The 22,552-nt window shown below is 41.9% G+C and overlaps 1 protein-coding gene across 2 annotated transcripts in view; it reads right to left on the reverse strand.

Moving 5' to 3' along the window:
- LOC103916276 (chromosome unknown open reading frame, human C10orf76) overlaps positions 1–22,552 on the reverse strand; it is a 130,007-nt gene that overhangs the window by 63,969 nt on the left and 43,486 nt on the right. For both annotated transcript variants that reach the window (XM_009323242.1, XM_009323243.1), the window contains exons 21-23: positions 8,216–8,298; positions 7,573–7,699; positions 4,781–4,856 (exon numbers count right to left, since the gene is read on the reverse strand). In XM_009323242.1, the coding sequence (XP_009321517.1) occupies positions 4,781–4,856; positions 7,573–7,699; positions 8,216–8,298 (286 nt within the window). The remainder of the gene's footprint in view (positions 1–4,780; positions 4,857–7,572; positions 7,700–8,215; positions 8,299–22,552) is intronic.

The raw sequence follows: 22,552 nt of genomic DNA on the forward strand, positions 1-22,552 counted from the left end.
AGGGTCAGGTGAAAAACAAGCAGTGGCAGCAGGTGAACTCCGAGTAACCAAGCTCCACTATAACCACTGTGGTATTTCAGGAACTGTTCTGCTGTGCCAGAGTCCCTGTGTAACAAGAAAAGCATGCAACAAGAAACACATGAAATGACAAGAAGGGTCTACTAACTTTGCTCCTTCAGTGAATGAAGTGATTACAGGTCACTGGAAAAGATCTATACCCAAGCCAGAATCCTCATCTAGAATCCACTTTCAGTTTTTCAGCATCATAATTTTTTCAGGCTACCACCATGACCACCTGTGATGAACTAATTATTCAAATAGCTTATGTGCATAAAGCTTGGAAGTTTTCTTACACTGTTTTAGTAACAATTTGATCCTTAATCTTGGCAGAATTATGTTAGGATTTTAAAGTACCAATAAAATACATTTATGAGTTTCTCTTTGCATTTTGTTGCTTTTTTAATTTAAAAAAAAAATTGTTGGCTGTCTTGCACTAGCCTGTGATCTGAGCTGTCAGACTGATTAGCAGTGACAGCATGTCAGAGGTCATTACCATTAAACACACCTCAGTGAACAATTCAACAGAGTTGCTATTCCACCAGTGGTAGCCCTCACAAGTGGCTTTAGGAATCATAGGGAGCAAACTCCAGATCACTCCAGGCTAACCTGCATGCCTGAGCACCCTCTGCTGCTCTGCGCTGGCCGGCCCGAGCCGAGCAGTTCCCCACGGTCCGTCAGTCCTGCGGTTACGTACACACCCAGTGCAACACTGCTGCTGGCAGCTACTGCTGAAAGGAGTAACGCCTGAGCATCCTTAGCCAACACTTGTGGTTCATCTCGGAGAAGTCAGAAACAAGCAAGTGTCTTTGTTTTTTCAGCTTGGAAATTATGGCTTTAGATTAGCCCCTTGTCAAAGGCAAGATGTTTGTGTGTGTGTTTTATATAAATATACACATATATTTGTAAGTATATACATGTGTGTGAATATGTATGTGTATTTATATATACACAGATATCCATATATACATATATGGATACACACATTCATATATCTGCATATACATATCATAGACACAGAGATATCTGTATTTTATATATATGCACACAGATTTTCTTGACCATTTATTTTCATAAACAGGCTTTAAGCTTGCCCTCCCTTTTTCATTCTCTTACTCATATTGGCAAGAAACGTGTGTCTGTTATGTCTGTATAGAGAGGAAGAGGGAAGGAGGAAAGTGTGTGTATATATATAAATAAATACATTTCTACAGTCTCATCTGACTGCAATCCATAGGCCTCCACTCCATACAGAAGCACTTATCTATCAGCAGGTGCCCTTTCATGTATCCTGCATAAATGCTACAGCCATCCATTACAACATGACTAGGTCAGCAGCATTTAGCTCTTCTCTCCCCATGAACAGATGCTAAATTCCCTACAGTAAAGCGGAACAATGCTGAAGGTACTACGTGGACTGCTTGCAGCCACTCACTTTCTAACAAATATCTGAATGGAGCCCCCTCCTCTGTAAGTGCAGTTCTATGGAGTGCTGGTAATTTAACAAGAGCTATAGCTTCAGAGCAGGGACACCAGGTATCCTACGACAAACAAGCACAGCCCCATTTGGCCTTCTTTCACCTAAGTAAAATTGTAAATGTTCCTTCAGAGTGCTCCTGCCCAGACTGACAACAAGCATAACCATTTTATACACATCCATGCGATGCTTTAAGTGCTCCTCCCAAATCCCCAATCTCTCCTTTATGACCCCAAAAGCAGCCTTGGGAGAAGCAGCACCTCCTGTACAAAGAAAGAGTATCACACAGGGTGGCTCATGTGGAACAAAAGTGGCTGCAAGATAGAAGAGTGAATGAAAGCACCCAAGCAAGGATTGCGACGTATGCTACAACAGCACATAAAACACCTTTAAAAAAAAAAATCCTATCACCTAGTTCCATACTACAAACTAACTCTCTGCTTGTTTGAAGTGTTTCAGTGAGAAAAATAAAATTACTTTAAAAATTATGATTTTTAAATTTCAGACAGTGGGGAAATTCAGTCTATTAATCATTGAGTTATTCTATTTATTCACCTTGAAAAAATCCTGATCAGGAGAAAGTCTATTAAAAGAATACAGGGATTCAGCTGCCACCTTCCTCACTGCATAAGCAATCAGAAGATGCCCCTTTGAACCCTGCATTAATAAAATTCTCATTAAATGCAAACCTGCACAATGTTATCTTAAAGAGGCTCATTAGCTTAAAAAAAATTACTTGTCTCAAAATGCATTTATTGCCTTATAGGTGAGAAGGTGAGTTTTCAAACCACTAACTACTGCAGCTTCTTATTTCAACCCCATCAGTGCTGCAGCTATATCTTGCAGTCCATCACGTCACAATTATTTACGTAAACCACAGAGACAAATCCACAGACAGAAGTTATAATCACTATTACGGGATAGGACAGCAATAGGGATCACACATTCCAGTATGGTATGTAAGATTTCAGCCAGATAAAGCTATTATTGTCTTCTTCAAATTTTCATTTTCTTTAGGTTGGACAAAAATTATGAATCGTCTGTAAAAAGGAAAGGTATGGAGAGAAGGTAGGAATAGCCTCCCCATCTCTCAGTGCTCAAAAAGAACATTTGTGACTGCTCTTTTCACTGGAGTAAGGACTAGAAAAATCAGATAATCAGCAACAACAAAACTCGATCAGACTGCCTAGTGGAGAACAGGGTCCAGCTAAAAAGTACAGTTAATACCGTAATAGGATACACAAAGTGGGACCTCTCTCTGCAGCTGAGTTTAAACAAGAACATGTCAAAGATTCTCTAGGTATTACTCATCCTGACTCTGTATTAAAGCAATTAATCAGATGACCTCGCCAATCCAGCACTGTGGGGTACAAGCAGGACCCTTTTATGTGTCTCCCCAACAGTTACTCCTGTAACACAAACGCACTGCAGCCTTGAAAAGTTGTAAACAACTCACCACTCCTCTCCTGGCAGAAATACATGTAAGATCGTACACCAGAATTTAAGACACTTGTTAAAGCCCACCACATGTACGCACACACAGATGTGTTTACATTTGTAATCTTTCCCACCAAAAGCCTTAGGATAAGGAAATGACAATTTTTATTTATTTATTTTTAATTAGCTGTTGTAAAGAGATGAAGATAGAAGCCAAAGCGTGACTTTGCACTGCACTGTAAGGTGCAGGTAATCATTGCTCATAAAAACTTTCCAGAAAGATGGAGCAAGCTGAGGGAAAAATCCAATGAGAGGTGGATTTCTCTAAACTCATTCCCTTCATGGCAAAGGCATCCAAATAAGAAACAGTACGCTAAGACCACTTTAAGGCAAAAGCAAAGGGGCATAAACAAACAGGCGATACAGACAATGGGGAGCTAAGCTAGGTTCAAACCAGCATGTCCTTATCAATGCATAAAATAATTACATCTTATGATAATATTGTCATTCATTAACATACTGTGTTTCTCTAATAAAGCCATCAGCCTGACAGCCCTAAACAGTTTATTCTTCTCAAGCATCCTAGGACCTGAGACGCTGCTCTGTTTCTGGGGGAAATGAACTTTAATATGTGGTGATGAAGTTTAGACTTCTCTCCCTGCGTATACAGAGAATTCCCAGGGCAGACACTTTGTGTCACATTAAATGACATTAATTTGCCAACAGCTATCTGTTCTGCTGCTTCACTCCGAGTGCATTATCTGCCCACAAGCGTTCATTTATGTCTGTTTCCAAAAATAAAAATAAGGATAGCAGCAAAATAAATCTTCTTGAACCATACCTGATGTTATTAAGCTTACAAACGTACTAAGGGAACCTTTAAGGTGGTTTATAGACACATAAGATGTATATTGACTTGAAAGATGCCCTCAGAGAGTCTGTCCTACACAATCTGTTTTGTAGTGAGGAAAATGACAAGTACTAGCAATGTAGCAGTATTGAGCTACCTGGTGTTGCATAGACACCAAGTGTCTGGGGTGACCAGGGAAGTGATGGACAGATATTTTTTCACTATAAATAATTCTCTCTTTTATGGTTTATTTACAAGCCAGAGATAAACAGTATATTTTCTCTCTCAACATTCTTCCATTTTCCAATCAATCAGATCCATAAGCCTCTTGCCCAGAACCCAGCTTGGTCAGTACTAGCTGCTTCAGAAGCCAGGAAAAGAAATTATTGCTGTTGTGAAGGAATACAGCAAAAAAGCACCCCTAGATATTCCTTAGCCTTACAAGTAGAGCATAACTTCTGCCCTTGAACAGGAGGAAGAGGTTTAAAAGAATACTGAAGTGTCCTTAACTAATCAGTTTTAAACACACACAAAAATCTTGCAATGTTATAAGAGGCCTCGAATCTGCTTATTACAGCTGGCTTACAGTCCCCTTCATTGCAATAGAATCACGCAACAGAAATCCATTAGGTCCACAATTGCTCTGCCAGCACAGCATGGTTCCCTACTGTATAACTTCTCCCAAGAATGCTGTGAGGATTAATTCATTACAGCTTGTGCCATGCTTTGAAAGCACTCAGTCTACAGAAGAGCCAAGAGAATTATTAGAGAGAGGACAATCAAACCCTGGTGCTCCTCTCTTTATCCCAGTGGGCCCTGTTTAGAACAGCAATTTAGCCCAACAAAGAGAACAAATTCAAAACCAAATTCAATACAACAAATGTGAAAGTGTCACGATAAGAATGCTGTCACACCGGACACAAGAATCTTTAAAATGGTTATTAACTTCTACTCCTTACCTAATATTGACTAACGCATGGGTCACCTTGCTTGCAGGCTCTTTCCATTGACCAGCGTTGGTAGACAGCCTTAGAACTGAAAGGAAAAGACAGTTAACAGTGCTGGCACAGAACTGGCAATTTTCTAGTCCAAAACGTCAAAGAAAATCTGCTTTGGTGAGATGGCAGCCCAGAAACCACATCAAAATAAAGGTTGTCTTTGAGACAGTCTGTGATCCAGGGCAGAAGTTCCCTTCAAACCCCATCTGTGAAACGTTTCAGGAACACAGAAGAGGTGAGCAGAACAAAATAATGGCTGGGAGACAGGAAGCAGAGGGGATGGAGGAGCCTAGGTCCTCCTAACTGCTTTCATCACCACATATTAAAGTTCATTTCCCCGAGAAACAGGGCAGCGTCCCAGGTCTATGATACCTTTTATTCCACACACTGCTGTTCTCCTCCAGCTCCTATTTATGCAAAGTTCCATCTGAGCTGGACTACATCCTGCAATTTAAACGTACCCCAGCAGTGATGGATTCTTTACCTCCCAGTTTATCTGGAATTGCAGAGAGGAATTACACACCAGCCTAGGGAAAAACACTCCCTGTAGGAACAAGGGTGTTGTTCTGTTGCACAGATGGTCTCTGACAGACTTGGGAGCAGATCTGAAAACATTCTGCAACAGGAAGAACTTCTAGGGAATCCAATTCTTTTCTGCCAGAGTACCAAAAATATTTATGTAGGTCAGAATCTATAGTGTTCCTATGGTGGCAGTTACCTGCACATCTCTTGGTACGTATGAAAACAATAACAGATCCTGTAGCAAATGTTTGGATTAATTTGTATATTGCCTGAGTAGAAGGGAATTTTCTATGAATTTGTATATACAGGGTTTTCTGGAGGTTACATTCCATAAGAAGGGTTCATCCTCGACTTAGAAGTGAAGGAACAGCATGCCACCCAAATTTAGGATCATCTAGAAACACAGATGCTACAAGTGAATCCATAAGCACAGTGGCTGCATGAGAGAAGCTTGCAGTCCTGCAGATCTGGATAAAGTTCAGATTCAGGACAAGAAAAATAAATAAATAAAAACCAAGGCGATTAGATTCCACCTCCACTCCCAACGTAGAAAGTTTCAACCACATTAACAGGAAAACTAAAGGATAGCATAGCTTTCTCATTTGTGCTAACAAATGTCCCAAGGCTAGGGGACAGAAGGGTGACTGTAGTCCCAGTCCCAGAGATGCACTGACAAGCAAAGGGAAGCTGTCAGGGCACCTGGTTAAACTGTGGCTTTTATCAACTTGAGACAGTGCTACCTTCTCACTTCCTTCCTAGTGCTACCATTACATGTCATCTGCAGGAAAAAAAAAAACAAAAAAAAAAGATGTCATCTCTAACATTCTTTTGTCAAACAGTAGGTACTGTACTTGAATATCTGAAGTAATGTATTCAGAGAGGGTTTCTATTCAGGCATCTACAACATTAATTCAAAGGGGTTTGCTCTGCGTAGCAGGATGGAAAACGTTCATGCAACAAATAAATTGTTTCAACAGGTCAGATGTGCAATATCGCAGTCCAACTGAGTAAGTATTTCAGCGTGTTATTCTTCCATTCCACTTTCCTTTAGCTTCCACAGGGGATGGGTTTTAAAAATTACTGTCTAGTAAAAGCACCTCATCTTATTAGCTGCAATTCTTGGGGATAGGAAATGGGTTAGCAAAAAATCTTATCTGCTCAGAGCGCACAAAAATGGCCAAATGATTCCTTATATAATGGATGAAAACTGTAGGAAGTTTGTACAAACTTTTGCTTGCAGTTGCAGGGGGTATTCAGCTACTTTTATTTAGGTGAAGACGGTTCTCTCCTATGTCAGAAGAGTGCTGTAGCCAACTGTCTGTCTCCCACTGCCCTTTAACTCCCCTTATATGCTTATATTAACTCCTGTTGTTCATTGGGTGATCACGCTGAGAAGGCAGCAGGGGGTGAAGGGAAGAAAGGCCCTTTACAACAAAGCAAACAAAGAATACAGCTATATTCTTTTCTTCACAGCTTCAAGCATGCAGGCACTACACCAGTGCTGCTGCAGCTACCCTTGGCTGCAGGCTCCTGTGTATACACTGCCTGATTATGCCTCCATGCATTCCTTGTTCTTTGTTCCTCTTTTCCCTGCTGGGTGTCACTTGGTGGCATTCCAGCATGCCCCTCTCTCTTTGAAGGATGGCAGCTTCTCCCTGTTTTGCCAGTAGGCGCATTCTTCAGTCCAGTGATTCGCTTGTCATTGCAAGCAGGTTTGTGAGGGCTGTTTTCTTGGTTTGTTTTGGCAATGAGTGTAGTAGATGTGATTTGTCTAGCACAGCAAGCTTCTTGTTGTAAGTTTCCCAAATTCTTTTCCAAATTCGTGTTTGCATTGGAGTGTGTCTCTGTGCTGGCTGGTTCTGCAGCAGGTACCTGCCTTCTGACTTGAAACTGTCGAATGTAATAAATGTAAACTACATGAAGATGCATGAAACACCACATACCCAGTTGTGCCAATAAGTTTATATTTTCAACCACAGTAAGTGGCTGCTAGAGAGGCAATGGGTCTGTTCCTATTATTTTTTCTGACTAAAAAAAAGATTTCTCTCTGTAACAAGTTCATCCCTCTCTCAATTCTTAATTTACCAAACATGTCCTAGTACACAAAACATGTCCACTCACCAAGACACACATCAGTACCAGGTGGACAGAAAACACCCGACACAAACATCCCTCCACCACCACCTTCACTTCCAGTCAACAGTAGTCCTGACCAGTCAGGAGGTACTCACCCATAGAATAAAGGTTGTCAAAATTCTGATGCATCCGAATGATTTCATAATACAGCTCATCATAGCTGCTGGGAGTGGGGAGAAAGGTGTCTCCGTAAGTGATGAACATGTTGAACAGGTTCACAACCTATACAAGGAAATGAAAAGAAGTTACAACAGGAATATTTACACAAAATCTATTCTGCAACAGAAACAATACAAACTATGTCCAAAACCTTCAAAGAAATAGCTCTCAGTTGCATTACACAGTGTTAAGTTACTTCATTGCTTTATCTATTAGTTTCCTTATAGTACAGAAGAGACAGACAAGAAGCTTAAATACCATCGTATCTGGGGCCAGGAAAACAGGTTTCTATTATTTTGTATACAAAGGGCCACAGAACAAGAAAAAACATTACCAAATCTGGAAAATTAAACTAAGTCTTTCCTCACACAGACTTGTTTATTTCAATCAGCAGACCCTACAGTGAGTCCAAGCACTGCCCTTTCCAAACACGTAGCGAAACCAACCACAATGATACTCCTCCGCTTTGTAGCGTTGTTCTGACATCTCCTTACCAGGCCAGAAATCCTGGATTCTTTCCTAAGATTCAGTCAGGATTAAGTTGTTTAAAATAAGAGGATTTGCTTTGTCTGTACTCACCATAAGAGCAAGAGTGAAGATGTTGTGCTTGGCCAGCAACACAGTCTCATTAGACATGAGGAACTTCAACAAGTTGATCAAAGCTAGGAGAAAATAAGACGTATTTTTTAAATAAAATTAAAAAGCAAAGCCATTCTCAACAAGTCACTTAAATACAGATACATTTTCATTATCTGGTATAAACTAACCTGAATGCTAGCTGCTCATCTCTCAAAGATACCAATTTACATGTGGGGTTTCTTTGGGTTTTTGGGGGGGGGGGTTTGCGGCTAAAATACTGTGCTGGACAGGTAAGTGACAGCTGTTTTACTGTCCCACATTATTCTCCTTCACTGACTTCCCCATCAAATCTGCTCAGGCTCAAGGTAAGTCTCTTGTTAGCTTAGTGAGTTCACGGGAGATTTTTCTATCTGCCAGATCCTGAAGTGAGCTTTGGGATTGAAGAATCCAACTGTCTCATTTCTGCTTCATACATCACCAACATGATATATGCATAGTCAGCCCCAAACTGTCACTCTTGTTGATACATGCAGTTAAAAAAAAAGTAACAAAAAACCACAGCATAGCTTTTCTGTAGCTCTGTATCAATGCTGCTGCAATGGTACAAGGAAAGATACAGTACTTTATTGTGTCAGTTATCTAGGGCTGTGCGGTAAAGACTACAGATCTTTTTCACACTTGTCTTAAAAAAAAAAAAAAAAAAAAACAAACAAAAGCTCCTGCTGTAACCACCCAAAAATCAGTTAGTGATAGTGGGAATTAACAAAAAGGTTGGCTAAAAGAGCTTTAATCAAACAGACTTTACAATAAACAATTGTATTCCATACACTTGAATAAAATGGAAAGACCTTTATCTTGGTTTTTCTAGTTCTTGAAAATTTCAAAAAAGAAAGCTGTTTCCTTCTGCATTATAGCTGCTCAGGACTGAAAGCCGATGCCTGCCTAGAACAGATTCTTAATGTACTCTCTGCTCTGAAGTCAACAGATTTCAAGACTTAAAACATCTGAATTAGATGGCCTGCAAAGTCAAGCTGGAACACTATACAGATTTTTTAAAAAAGGTTCTTAGTTACCTACTAATTGGTAACTGCATCTAACAGATTAACTCCAGGCATTATTCTGATTTCTTATAGATACAACTAGAATTTGTCAATCTGTTCTTCCTCCCCCCACTGTTACACAAGTGTTACACACTACCCAGTAGCCTGCAAGAAAACTAACTCCAGTTTGGGGGAACCCCATAGCGAATACAGAACAGACCATTCATCTCAGCCCAAAGGTACAGGCTATGAAATAGGAGGAGATAAAGCAGGAGGAACGGGAATGAGGTAAGGGCAAAATTTAGATACCCCCTCCCCCTTCAGGATTACAAAGTATTCACAAAAGGTAAAACCAAAAAACCTACAGTAAAAAAACAGATGTGAAGACTGGTAAGATCTGCAATTAAATAAAATTGTCAGATTCTGAATACAGTCCTGCAACCACTACCTTCCAATACTAGAAGTTCACCAGGAGTATCAATGCCCTCCAAAAGGGAAGCCTACAGCCTTAGTGTGGCTCTTTACCCACCTCAGACAGAAGCTACTTCAGTTTAATCTACCAGCTGGTGGCGCGATGATGAACTGCAAATCACAATGAACAAAGTTCTCTGCAAACTCCAGACATGCAAGTGATTTATCTTTCAGAGCTATTCCAGGATTTAACAGTCAACAGTAGCATCTCTCCCTTCCATGACAGCAGCTCACCTCATTAAGCAGATATATTAATACCTTTTCAATCCAGCCACAGAACTCCCCATACCATCATCACCTCATCATCAGACAAACCCCTGGGACCAAAAGCAGAGCCTGGATTCCACAGCAATCCAGCTCTGGAAATGCTCCTGTCAGATATTTTTGTGTAAAACAGCCGTTTCAAAACAAAGAAGTAGCAGGTACAGATGGGCTCTCCACCAGAGCAGAGATCCAGCTAAAAAACAGGTTGCCAAGGTAACCAAGCCTCCACAGCAAAGAAAGTAAGAGTCTCCCGCAGTCAGTGCCTTGGACTGAAGACAGCTGCCCTGCATCTCTGTCACAGCAGCTTACTGGCCATCTCTCTAATAGTTACAAGTACGGTTTTACCCTTTTCCCAGCCACGCAAATCCACATAGGCACATCTTGTGACCAGGCGCTGCTGTTCAACTACTAGCAGTTCGGGCTGCTGAAAGCAGAGTAGCAGAGCTCTGGATTTCCTATAAGAAGTGGTGTGAAGCCTCTTGTTCGTCCCATCACCTCCCACTCTCCCAGCAGAACCCTGCTGAAAGGCCTTTGCCAGCAGGTGATCGCACAGCGTGACGAGAAGCCACTGAACATCCAAACACAGTGAACATGAAAGCTGCCCGTGGTGGGGAGACACTATTTTTAAAAGAACGAGCATAACCATCGTTTGTCTAGAGCACGAGCACTCACCGACCGGCAGGGACAAGTACCCTACAACTGCCCACTGCAGTATTTCTCAGATACCACCCTGAAGCACTTGCACTGCTCTATATTGGTGACAACACTTGAAGGAGAATTGTTGCTCTGTTCTACCCCAACAACAGCTCCTACATTTGTTCCAGCCATTGTGATGAATTTGCTCATGTCTAGTTTTCCTGTTCCAGTTAGAAAGAAGACAAGAGATTACCACTGCTTGAAATCAATCTTTATACCTGAATTGCACTGCGTCATAGCCCACTCACAGCCGATCTATGCTGTTCCTTCCCTAAGAACTAGGAAGGAGAGGGACGTGCTTCACATGAAGAAGGAACTCAGTGCTGGGCTCAGAGTTGGTCAGAAGAGCTAATCCACCAGGTTTACAGTCACTGTGTGTGCTGCACAGACCAATTTATCCAACTGGAAACTACACATTCCTAAAAAAGTTGCAGTGCTCCTAATTAAGATACACACTACATCGATGCTCAAAGAGCAACCGATCTTTTTCCACGCCAGCATATTCTGCACCAGACTCTGCTCAAGTGGCTCTAAGGAACAGGAACACTGTGGAAAACAAGCCCTTAAATCTATGGCTACCTGCATCTCCATAGTTTGCTTGTAAGGCAGACCCCATACTGAAAATGAGGACAGCTATGCCCTGGAGTTTTCAGGATTAACAACTTTTAGATCCAGCTTCATACGCCCAGTGCCTTCCAGTGACAATTACACAAACAAAATAAACCTTTACAGCAAAGGTCCAACTGGCTGAACGCCCCTCTGCCCCTGAGCTCCAATGGGGCACTGCTGCTACTACTCCTGAGCAACCTGAAGCCAAACCAGATGTGTCAACTTTTTCCCTGCTGCAATCAACTGTTCACCTCTCATATCCCATCTGCAGGCTGCCCTCTCACACTAGCCCGGAAACTAGCCATGTTTTTTGCCCAACGGGAGAGCAGTTCAATCTCTCAGCTGTGCAGGCAGACAGAACTGTGGCCCGTGCTTGGGCTCAGCCACATTATCCCAATTTGTGCTCCAGGATTTAACAGTGATGGATGGTTTGGGCATGAGATCTATTTCAACATTAACTGGAAAACAGCACCATTTTTGCAATAGCCTCTAGAGCCTTTTTTTTCTGAACATACCTGTCTTTGGCATCCCTTACCAGGACACAATACACCCACTATGGTGAATCCTGAAACATCCATAATTTCACAATACAATAGCATCACTAGAACTTCTTTAGCAACAAAAGCAGGAAGCTGTAACTAAACTAACCTAGCAGCCATCAGTTTGCAGGCAAGCTCCTCATTGTGTGACCTGGGCTGAGCGCACTGGCTGTGCTTCTTAAATCAACAAGAAGAAAACAAAGCCTTGAACACCTACATTTAGAGCTTCAAAACCAAGTAGAAAAGCACGTTGAGTGGACACTTAAATTGGACATGAAGCCATATGATTGGCTGTATGTGAAAGTGGTGTAAACCATACAGGTTGGTTTTTCGGCAATTTCCTCTCCCAAGGATTATTATAGCCAAAGGATGAAAAGTGACATCACCAGCTTTTACAGATACCCTCCCTGCTTTTTAAACTGAAATGGCTGCAGTGAAAGAGGCTCCCAGCTCCTCTGCGCCGCACAGCTGCTTTTGAGGACAGACACTTTCCCTTATCAGCTCTTGTGGCCAGTCTATCTGCTGAGGAGCAACAGTACTCCTGCTCAGTTATTTGCTGCCCTTCTTCAAGCCACTCCTCTGTAAGAAGACTGTGGGCAGCCAGCATCTCATCTCCTCTTCTTCCAGGAAGGAGGTAATTCCTGTTATGGACAGATGCCCTTCACGCCCTCCTCTCCCTGTTCCTCCTCCCATAGCAGACTTACCTTCTCTCCCTGTAAGCCTTGTTTCAAACAGAAGTATATTCAGCCCCAGCACATTTGGGATTCACACAAAGTTTTTGTTCTATGTAGTGTCTCAGTGTTCACTTTTTGGATCATGTGTAATGCAACAGGAGCATGGAGGTAGGTTAAGTAGAGAAAAGGGGGGAAAAAAAAAAGAAGTAGTAGTACCGTCCCTCGGGCAAGTCAGAATGTAGCACAGACTCTGCCAAGAGCGTCAGAAGGCTCTGATGTGTTATTGCACAACAGAGCAGAAGAGAACAGCCCTAAGACACACATCAATGAGAGCTTGGATGGGTTGAGCACAGTATGGAGGCCTCTGTCATCGCATCTGCTGCGCTTACAGGTCAAAAATCTTCTAATGGTGCATATAATGGTCCTCAACAAAAGAGCAGGGGAGAAAAAAAAAATAATATGAGGGCTCCTCAGCTGCAGTATAACATCAATTAATAGGATCCTGTACTCTACTAAAATCCTCCAATTTTCTACCCTCCAACTCTCAGGGCACACTGGGAAGAACAGTGATTTTTCCCATTTCCCTCTGGAAGTTACCATTGTACCAACAGTATATTCAGTGTCCTCCTTTCAGTGTTTCAACTCACAGCCCACTTAGGAGGATCCCCAGCCACATGTCACTACAGGGCAGCTGATAATGACATCTGGGCAACACTCCCATGCTGCAGAGAAGTTCTCTGCCTACGAGTGCTTCAGCAGCACAGTAACCACCCCAGACCTCTTATAGCCAGCCTGTTCACATATACATACTCTCAAGGCAAGGTCCATACCACTCATTGTAGCACAAGGTAAGCCAGATATGGTAAGGGTTAGTGCACTAGACTGGAACTGAGAAGAAACTGGATTTGATTCGTCAGGAAGCAGCACTTTGGTCTTTCTGTACTTCAATTCCTCGAACATAAAAGAGAAAACAGCACCATTCTGTCTGCAACAGCACTGGAAGCATAAATAGAGCAATGAGAACAGCCTGGCTGTACCCAGACAGACCAAAGGCCCACCTACGCTCAGTATTCTGTCTCTAACTGGTCAACATCAAATGCTTGTTGAAAAGCAATAGGCCAAACAACCCGTTCTCGTAACGCCCTTCCAGATTCCAAAATTCAGTATGATCCCCTTACACGAGGGAAACTACAGCACAGAGTGTGGAAATAACAGATTCTCACAACATGACAATACCATAACCACGAACCAGTCCACTCTCCTGTTCCAGACTGGAAGTCACAAGGGCTAAGCTAGGATAACCATATATCCCACTGTGCTGCTAGGAGGAAGAGAGACCCCGGAACAGAGTAATCACCTGTAATAAATGCTATACCTGAAGAGAAATTCAGAAGTAGGGAAGCAAAAGGCTCAAATACGATATAGCAAGATGACCTGAGTGTTAAGAGGGTGCAGATCTGGCCACGTTCAGCATGGGCAGAGGCTCAGCAGAACAGCGATCAAAAACTCAGCAGGAGATGAATATCTACAGATAGGGTTTGACAGAAAAGAACCAACCGAGGTAGTTTCCAGATAGAGCAGTAGGAATAGGAAGCGTGTCCGAGAAATAGCTACATTGCTATTACAAACTAATGCACCAGAACCCCCCGAGGCACAAACTATCCCAGCATCCTTGGACAAGTGAACCAATTACTCAGGGACAGCACTTACTGCTTCCTGTCAATCAGCCAAAGCACTAGAAAACAAGACTATTGCACCATTGCTCCAGTCCCCTCTCAGGAGAGCAGGGGAAGCAATAAAAGCTCTGTCAACATCACTATTCAACATGCTTCAGCTCCTTCCCTCTGCTCTGATAAGGAGGGAGACCCCGCTCATAGTTGTAACAATTCACCTGGCTGGACGGCCTCTCTAACCAATGCCTCCCTGCTTGCTGCCACAGGTACTGCCGAATTCCTGCTCCTGGCCACCAAAGCTCTCTGGCAAACAGCAGCCGGCTACTGGCAGGCTTCCCATCACCAGCATCTCAGCACTCCACAGCTGTTCCCTCTTCTCCCCATGACTCTCACAGGATATAAGCATGAAAGGAGCCTGTATTCTTAATGAGAAACAACAGCTTGCCAGAGGGGCTGGAGCACATGCTGGCATAACCCATCGCTCCCAGGATCACTCGAGTAGGTCACTTCACTTCCAATCCTTTACTTTCTCTATATAGTCCCCATCCCTGGTACTCACTGTTCCCACCTAACTGCAGCCAATGGTGTGAAAATTGCAAGCTTAATGGAAATGCTGATTGCTGATGCCAGAGCAATGCTGCTTGATAGCAATCCAGGAAGCAGTAAGAAAGAAACCAAATTTTCTAACTCCAGCTAAAGCTCAGATGAACAATATGCTTTCTTCTTAAAAATAAAAAATAAAAAAGCTCACACCCACAAGCTTCATTCTTCCTTAGAGGAAAGGGAAGTATTGAGCTCAATTCTATTCTGTCTAACAGTGCAGGTTCACACTGTTAATTAAATAGTAGTCTTGGGAGTTAATGTTGCACATTTTTGCATAGGGTTTTAAAACAGAAAAGGAGGACCATCTGGAGAAAGAGCAGAAACATTGTGAAGACGGCAAAGTAAAGGACCCAGGAGTGCTGCTTCTTGAAAACAAAAAGGGGACAGGGATAAATCACTGTATTCTGAATGCTGGAACCCCTCCGTGCAGACAAAGAAATGGCTGTGAACAGCTCTGGCTGTAACACTTCTGTCATCAATGGGACTGTTTCCCAGGAGAAATTATCACACTGTCTCCACTAGGTCACCATGATCTGCAAACTGTTAGGGATTCAGAATCAAATTCTCCAGTGTTAGCTAGCTTTATTTAAAAAGTAATTTGCAGGACAGAGCAACATATCCAGATGAGACCTGCCAGGCTGAGGCAGGATGACCAAAAGATTATTAGACTTCTGTCCACCTAAGTGACTAAATTCCCTTTGTGCTCATCTGAGCAAGGCTCTGTTGATGAAGAATTCCCATCCTGATCTTATCAGGTAATCAGTAACAGCCACAAATCTTGTATTATTCTTTTTCTCTCCGTTGGCAACCGAGGCCAAACTCTTTATCATCAGTATTAACATATGTTAAAATAAAGTGAAGGTAACTAGAAGTAAGTAATAGAACACTCAGAAGGATTTAAGTAAAAGCAGATGCTTCCTAAAAATGCCACATGCAGGGAGTTTAGAACATCCTCTTTTACAAGAAAGCCACTGAGTTTTTGCATTTCTTACACTATCTTCTTTAGGAGGTTTATACCAGTACATTTCACCAAACAGCTGTGTGCTCTTACCACAAAAGTGTTTTAGCTTTGGTTGAAGGAGGTAATGTGGAAAGGTTAACATAAAATTGGACCACCACTTGAGAAAGGCAGCAGAAAACTACAAGCAGACGTTTGCAGTCTTCCTTCTGAACTTCACATGTCTTCTGCCTGTAAGTGAGCTTTGTAAGATGGGAGTGGGGTTTTCTTTGGGGCAACATAGAGTGTTACCAAAAGTACAAATTACATAAATCAATGAATATCAACCCACAACACACATCACAACTACAAAATTTATTTTATAAAACTATCTTCCAATTTCAATCCTTTCTTATATTTACTGAAATAGCTAACAGGACTAACAGTTGCACTCCTGTACCAAGCTTGTGCCAACACAGTACCACATGTCCAACCAAGCACCAGCATTCCTATAAGTAAAGAAAACAGGCAACTCTAAAGGCTGCCAACACCCACTACCTATTCCATGGCACATAACAGTTACAGCCTTTAGTTTGTGTGAGAAACTATATTCTTTGCAATAGATTTTCAGAACTGTTCCACCTCCTCAGAAACTTCACTAGAGTCAATAAGCACAAGTGCTTGTGAACCTGTTGGGCTTCCTACTAAACAGCTGGCCAATATTATCTATTTGCTTTCAATTTCAGTGATAAGGAACAGAGATAAAGCTTGCTGATCTCGTATCTACAAATAAAGGTGAGGTAAGTTGCCTCAAGTAGACAAGGACATTGCATAAAATGCAAGTTAATCACAGTTTTAATACTGATTTACTGAGCCATTTAGAAATAAACACTAATTCCAAAACTTCAACTTAATGACCCAGTTCATTGGAATACTAAAGGACCTTGCTGTTTTTTGCAATCCTAGGGCTAAGCATCTCTGCCCTCAGGGTACTAATACGAGACCTGTGAAGTCCTGTCCACGTCCTTCTTGGCACAAAAAGAAGTCATAAGCATGGCTGAAACAGTCAAAACATCATTCTGAGAAGAAAACATCCCTTCCTCTTTCAAGCATACAATACATTAAGAAGCACTGGAAAAAAAAAATACCCAGGATACACACCTAAGCTAGACGCTAGCTCTCATTCCTCAGTTTCCCACACAGAAGAATGATCCCAGGAAGGCATTCAAATAAGAGAATAGGAAAAGGATATTTAGTCCCATCCCTGAGAGTTAAAAATGCTGAATAGCTCCCTTTCCAGATCATGCAACAATTTCTAACCCAAAGTTTCTATCCAGTAACGCCTCCCAGTCTCCCTAACCCTCCACCCCCAGACTTCATCCCACCTAGTCCCTCCTATACTCAGGGCCTCCTATTCCTCCTAACACACTATCACCTCCAATTCATCTCAGGCTCTCCGTCCTCCCAGGTTGAGATCCCCTCTGGCTCTGAAGACCTACCCACCCCATCAACTGAGAAGTCCCATTCCCGTTGCAGCTGCTCAGCAGCTCACCTTTAACCAGCCTGGACACTGTTCTTGCCTCTTCCTCCCTCAGTTCCTGGTGCTCCCACTGAACTACCACTGGGAATTGTAGAGGGAGCCCATCCTTCCCACTTCCAGCCTCATTCCTCAGTGAGGTGGCACTCTCTTTAAAAAGCCAGTATCACCTTGTACTCAAATGACTCATGAGACCCTGAATCTCCAGCATGGCATATGGCACATGGCTGGGAGCTCTCAGTCACATGGAGATTCCGATGTGCAGCTTTGAAAAGTTGGACCGGCCTCCCACTATCAAAAGGCATGGAGAAATGAGAGGGTAAACACCAGGTAAAACCTGCATTAGGTAAAGTACGTTGACCTACAAAGGTGTTAAAACTCTAGCATTTGTTCTATAGTTCTCTTTACAGTTTACAAGCAGCGCAGTGAAGTCAGAAAGCATTTCTGCTGGAAGGTATTTGAAAGGTCAAGTCTCAGATAATGACTTCTTTTTCTTCCCAAAACAGTAAGTTCAAGTAGAACCCTTTAACAGAGACAAACAGACCTTCTTTGTACTCACCCCAGATTTCATTTTATGAAAGCATATTACACTTAACACACAAGCTCCTGTTCCTTCTACCCTATCCCTACACATGACCTTTATTAGTTACCTTTTAAGATGCTGTGCTGAAGAGACCATTCCCTTATGCCTGCAACATCCTTCACAGCTTATGGACATTTCTTTCTTTGTTACTGTATTACAGAATTCTTTATTGCAGAGAAATTACCACAGCAGCCTTATCTATACCATCAGCTAGACCATGACTGCTTCCTCTGAACTCTTAAGACTTCTGAAGCATGCAGAGGACAGTGCTTGTTGGATCTTGAACCTTGGTAGCATTTTCTAAAGCCACATAAGACATCCTGCGAGTTTGCAAGAAGGTCAAATTTTAGGTCTTTAATTCTTTTCCCTAAAATCTTTAAGTCATTTGCTAACTGGCCAAGCAGCTCTACAGTCTTTCAAACTCTCATGGCACCTAGTGATCAGGCATTTTACCAGTGAACTAGACTGTCTGGTACACCACTATACGAATCCTGCCTCCACAAAAGCTGCAAGAAGACGAGCTTCCCTTGCCAGATAGCTGCTGCAGAATGTGACAGCGACAGTGGGATTAGAGATGAAGGGGAGACACAACATCACCTGATTTCCAATCTGTTCAGCAACACAAATCAGAGGGCTGAAGCAGACCTGATCAACAGCTGGAGAACCAGAAATGCCGTAGGTAACAAATACTATCAGTAATCAATATTTCAGCCACAGAAATAACAAAGCAAAGTACAAGTGGCTAAACAATACCACCTTAAACATGCACTGTGTAAGGGCAAGTGTGTTATACATACTGAAAGTGGGTTTTTTTTCTCCCCCCAAAAATATTGCTTCTTTATTTTAGAATGTTCCACAGAGGAACCTTTCACCTCTTATTCATCCAAAAAGATTGTGGAAGCAGTATTATCTTCATGTTATAAATACAGAAACTGACAAAGAGATCTAAGGAATCTACAAAAAGGAAAAAAGTGTATTTTGTCCAGTAGCATTGCAAAAGTCTGCTTTGATAATCCTAAAACAAAAATGGAGAAAAATTAACTTCTTGATAGTGTTACACATTTGAAGCACCTTCATTTTAACAGTGCATTCAGCATCTATCAAATTAAGGTACAAGGTAAGAAACTGTAGCCCTTATGTTACAATAATTTGGAAACTGATCTTCAACGCTTACTAATGGCAAAGCTCATTTTTAATCCTACTTTGCATTCAATTGCCCTAATAAATAGCTATTTCACCATTATTCATTATTATATTTAAGATTTTTTTATAATCTACTCTTGCTATTATAAGTCTATATTAGAATTGCTTTTCTGTTTCTTTAAACATGGCTTTTGCTTAAAGCAAACCATAGCAACTGCAAGAAGTTACCTGCACCCCCTAAGCTCAGAGTGAATTGCTCAAGCATTACTAATTTTGAGGTGGGAGGAGTTGAAGAAATGAGGTCTTTTTATATAAAAAGCTTAAATGACTCATGAAAACTCTTTTGGCATAGCTTATACATGCTTGACAACAACAACATACATAGCACCTTCCATCACTCAAGTGCTGTATAAACTAGTTAGAGTTCAACAATTAAAACCCAAACCCCGCCTTTACGACCAGCAAAATCAACCTCATTTTCATATGACAAGGAGCAGAACTTAAGAAAAACATTGGGCATAACATGCTATTTCTGAGAGCGGGGAACTGGTTGTCACCAAGTAAAGTTTCCTTATCAGCTCTATAAAGTACCTTACACTTGACATTCAATAAATAAGTGTTTGAAAAGTATAAGGTACCTGGCATAACAGTCCAGGAGATTTCCAATTGGCCAAAATGTCTGTAAGGGAACAGGTCAACACAATCATATCCACTTACAGTTTCCGACCTTGGCGAAATTTCCAGGCTAGTCACCAGTAATAGTACACTGTCACGGAAGAAAAACTTGATTTTCTTCAGTGCTCAGAGGGAAGAGCCACATACTAATCACAGATGATTGAACTGAAGCTGATAATCTGCTTAAAAGGTCTATTAAAGAGGAACCAAGATCAACAGGCATCTCTGGATCTGAATAGGTCCACCTATCAGTAACTGCACTTAGTAATCACTTTCATAGGCTAATCAAATTACAATTGCTTTTCGCTCTCCAGCACTCTTTTTAGGATATTCCAGAATCTAGCTCCACTAGTGATCTGATATTTATTTTCACACTACTTGTAGCTAGAGCCACCTTATATATACTACTTTTGCCACCTACAGATCTTCCTTTCTGTCAGTGCTGCTTCCAGCTCTCAAAACCCTGCATCATTTTCTGTCAGCTAAACTTTCTTGGTCATCTGCTCAGCACAGCTAGAGATGTATATACTGTATTGAGTGCCATAGTCCTGGCCCCTTGACTTAATATGAAAGAATTCATCTAATAGGGAAACTAAGGCTGGATCACAGCCAAAGACTCAGTAACAGTATTGCTCTACCTCAAGCTTAGATGTTGAGAAAGGAAGTCCAACAGAAGTAAGATCATATATAAGCAATGTGCCACATAGTGATGTATCCAAAAAACTGTAAAGTATTACAGACTGCACAAACAGCCTGATAGATGTCCTGAGAGATGCAAAACACCTGGCTCCACTGCTTTTCTCTGCAACCACTGCAACTTAAAATCAAAAAAGGAAATGCAGAAACTTTCTCAAAGTGCTGCTGGCCTTCCATACTGAAGACAAAGCACCCACAAAGGAAGAGCATCTATCCATCAGATGACACACGAGTGGCTTTCCTTAATTCAAGACTAACATCAGAATCAGCAAGTGAACAGAAGGCTCCATACATTGCTACTGCTTCCACCTACAACCTTTATCTCAGTTCCTCTGCACCCTATACTGACTACCTACCCCACAGTATTCCCTTTGTCTTCTTCTCCCACTCAATTTTCTGCCTCAAACAACTCTCCTCCTTTTATGTGCCACGTAGAATTCTCTCCCTTTCTTTCAATACTTCCTTACACCAATTCCCTCCAGCTTCTTTGTTCCACTCAGCTCTGTTGGGAAGCTTCCACTGCTATTACCCACGCTGCACAACAGGGGCATTGCTTCAGTCATCACACATCGTGTCATTCAAGAAGACAAGTGTGGGCTTGAAGACCTTCTGTAAAGCACGCCTGATGGGGCAACCTGAGATCTCAGACCTTACAGTGAATAGCTGCTCCCTCTTAGCTGTTGATCCAGCAGTGATAACTAATTCTTCGATCCAAAATAAAAGCCCAAAGGGGAATATGCTCACATAAAGAATAGAAATTAATTCTGAAGTCCCTGTGCTCTGGTTTGGAATCGTCTGTCAGATGGATTAAGACCAGAAAAATAGTCATTCTTTCACATCAAAGGCAGCAGCATTTTGGGTAATCAAAGAGCAGTCTTGACAGGGATAATTATGAAATATATCTCAAGACAGGGCTCGCAATTAGCATTTAGTCTGCCACATATAGCACTCTAGAAGTACACACATGGAGCAGCCAGGATGTGCCCTTTTACAGGTGCACGTACCATTCAACCCAGGGTCTTTCCAGCCTGTATGAATCACCTAGCAGCTACTGAAGAATCTCTCTGTTCACCTCAACATCCTGTAAGAAAGGGTTTGAAACATTCTTATTGCAATTTACTCCTGCATGAGAGGATCTCCCTAAACACACAGAAATCTATAGTAAGCGTGGTGCTCTTCAGCTACATCAGGTGTGCAGACATTCCAGATCCTTTACAGAAACCTGACCAATCTGAGTTCTTCTTACTTTACTGCTTTGCTTTTGAAGCATGTGCAGTGCTTAACATTTCTGAGGCACTTTACATTTCCAAAGCACTATACAAACACCAGCTAATAAGAGACAGCTAACAAGAATATCCCAAGATACTGAATCTCTGTGTGTAGCAAGGATTTTTATTTTTCCCCCCTAAAATAGGGAAAGTTAAGAATTGAAAGATGCCTAAGAGTGTGCTCTCTGAACTGTGGAACAGTACCTTCAAGCAGAAGGCATTCTATTTGAGGCGTCCATACAGCCAGTGTGTAGGAAAGACCGAGCTCAGCCTGGCCAAATAGGAATGGATCCAGTTCACTGGTAACTGCCAAGAAGATACCACACACACTGTCAGATGCAATTTCTGTTCACAACAGGCGTCCACATTGTACATGCTCTTCTCCTGAACGGCACTGCACTGCAGCCATGCCTCTAGGGGCTCTGTTCTGAAGAAAACAACCGAAAAGAAATCGCTAATCCCTTAATTAGGGGCACCCACTTCACCTTCTACAGGAATAATTTAGAAAGTCTGAATGGCCCACATGTCACACAAGGCGAAAATTTAATAACTGAAAGTGACTCAGGTTGTTGGTTCATTTCTCTGTACCTACACTCAGCTGTGCAAAGCTACTGACGGGAAGTACTCAGTGTTAATTGAGAACAGCTTCACAAACCACTCATCACCGCCTTTTTCAAAAGTCATCCTCTCTCAAATTTCTGATGGGAGTTGCATTACACCAGCCAAGCTGCTGATCCTAGGTCTCAAGCACAGCTCCAGGAATACACAATTAGGGCCACGTTCCCTTGAATTTTCATAAACCTCTTGTTTAAGCCACAACAGCTAGGGGATTAACTGTACTTTCCTAGCTGAGCTACTTCATTGCTTGCAAGATAAGAATGGAAGCACACACCATATCCACGAAAGAAGCCTGTTACGTCTCATCATCC

This window comes from Pygoscelis adeliae, unplaced genomic scaffold (genome assembly GCF_000699105.1).
Source record: "Pygoscelis adeliae isolate BGI_AS28 unplaced genomic scaffold, ASM69910v1 Scaffold294, whole genome shotgun sequence".
Taxonomy (NCBI): Eukaryota; Metazoa; Chordata; class Aves; order Sphenisciformes; family Spheniscidae; genus Pygoscelis; species Pygoscelis adeliae.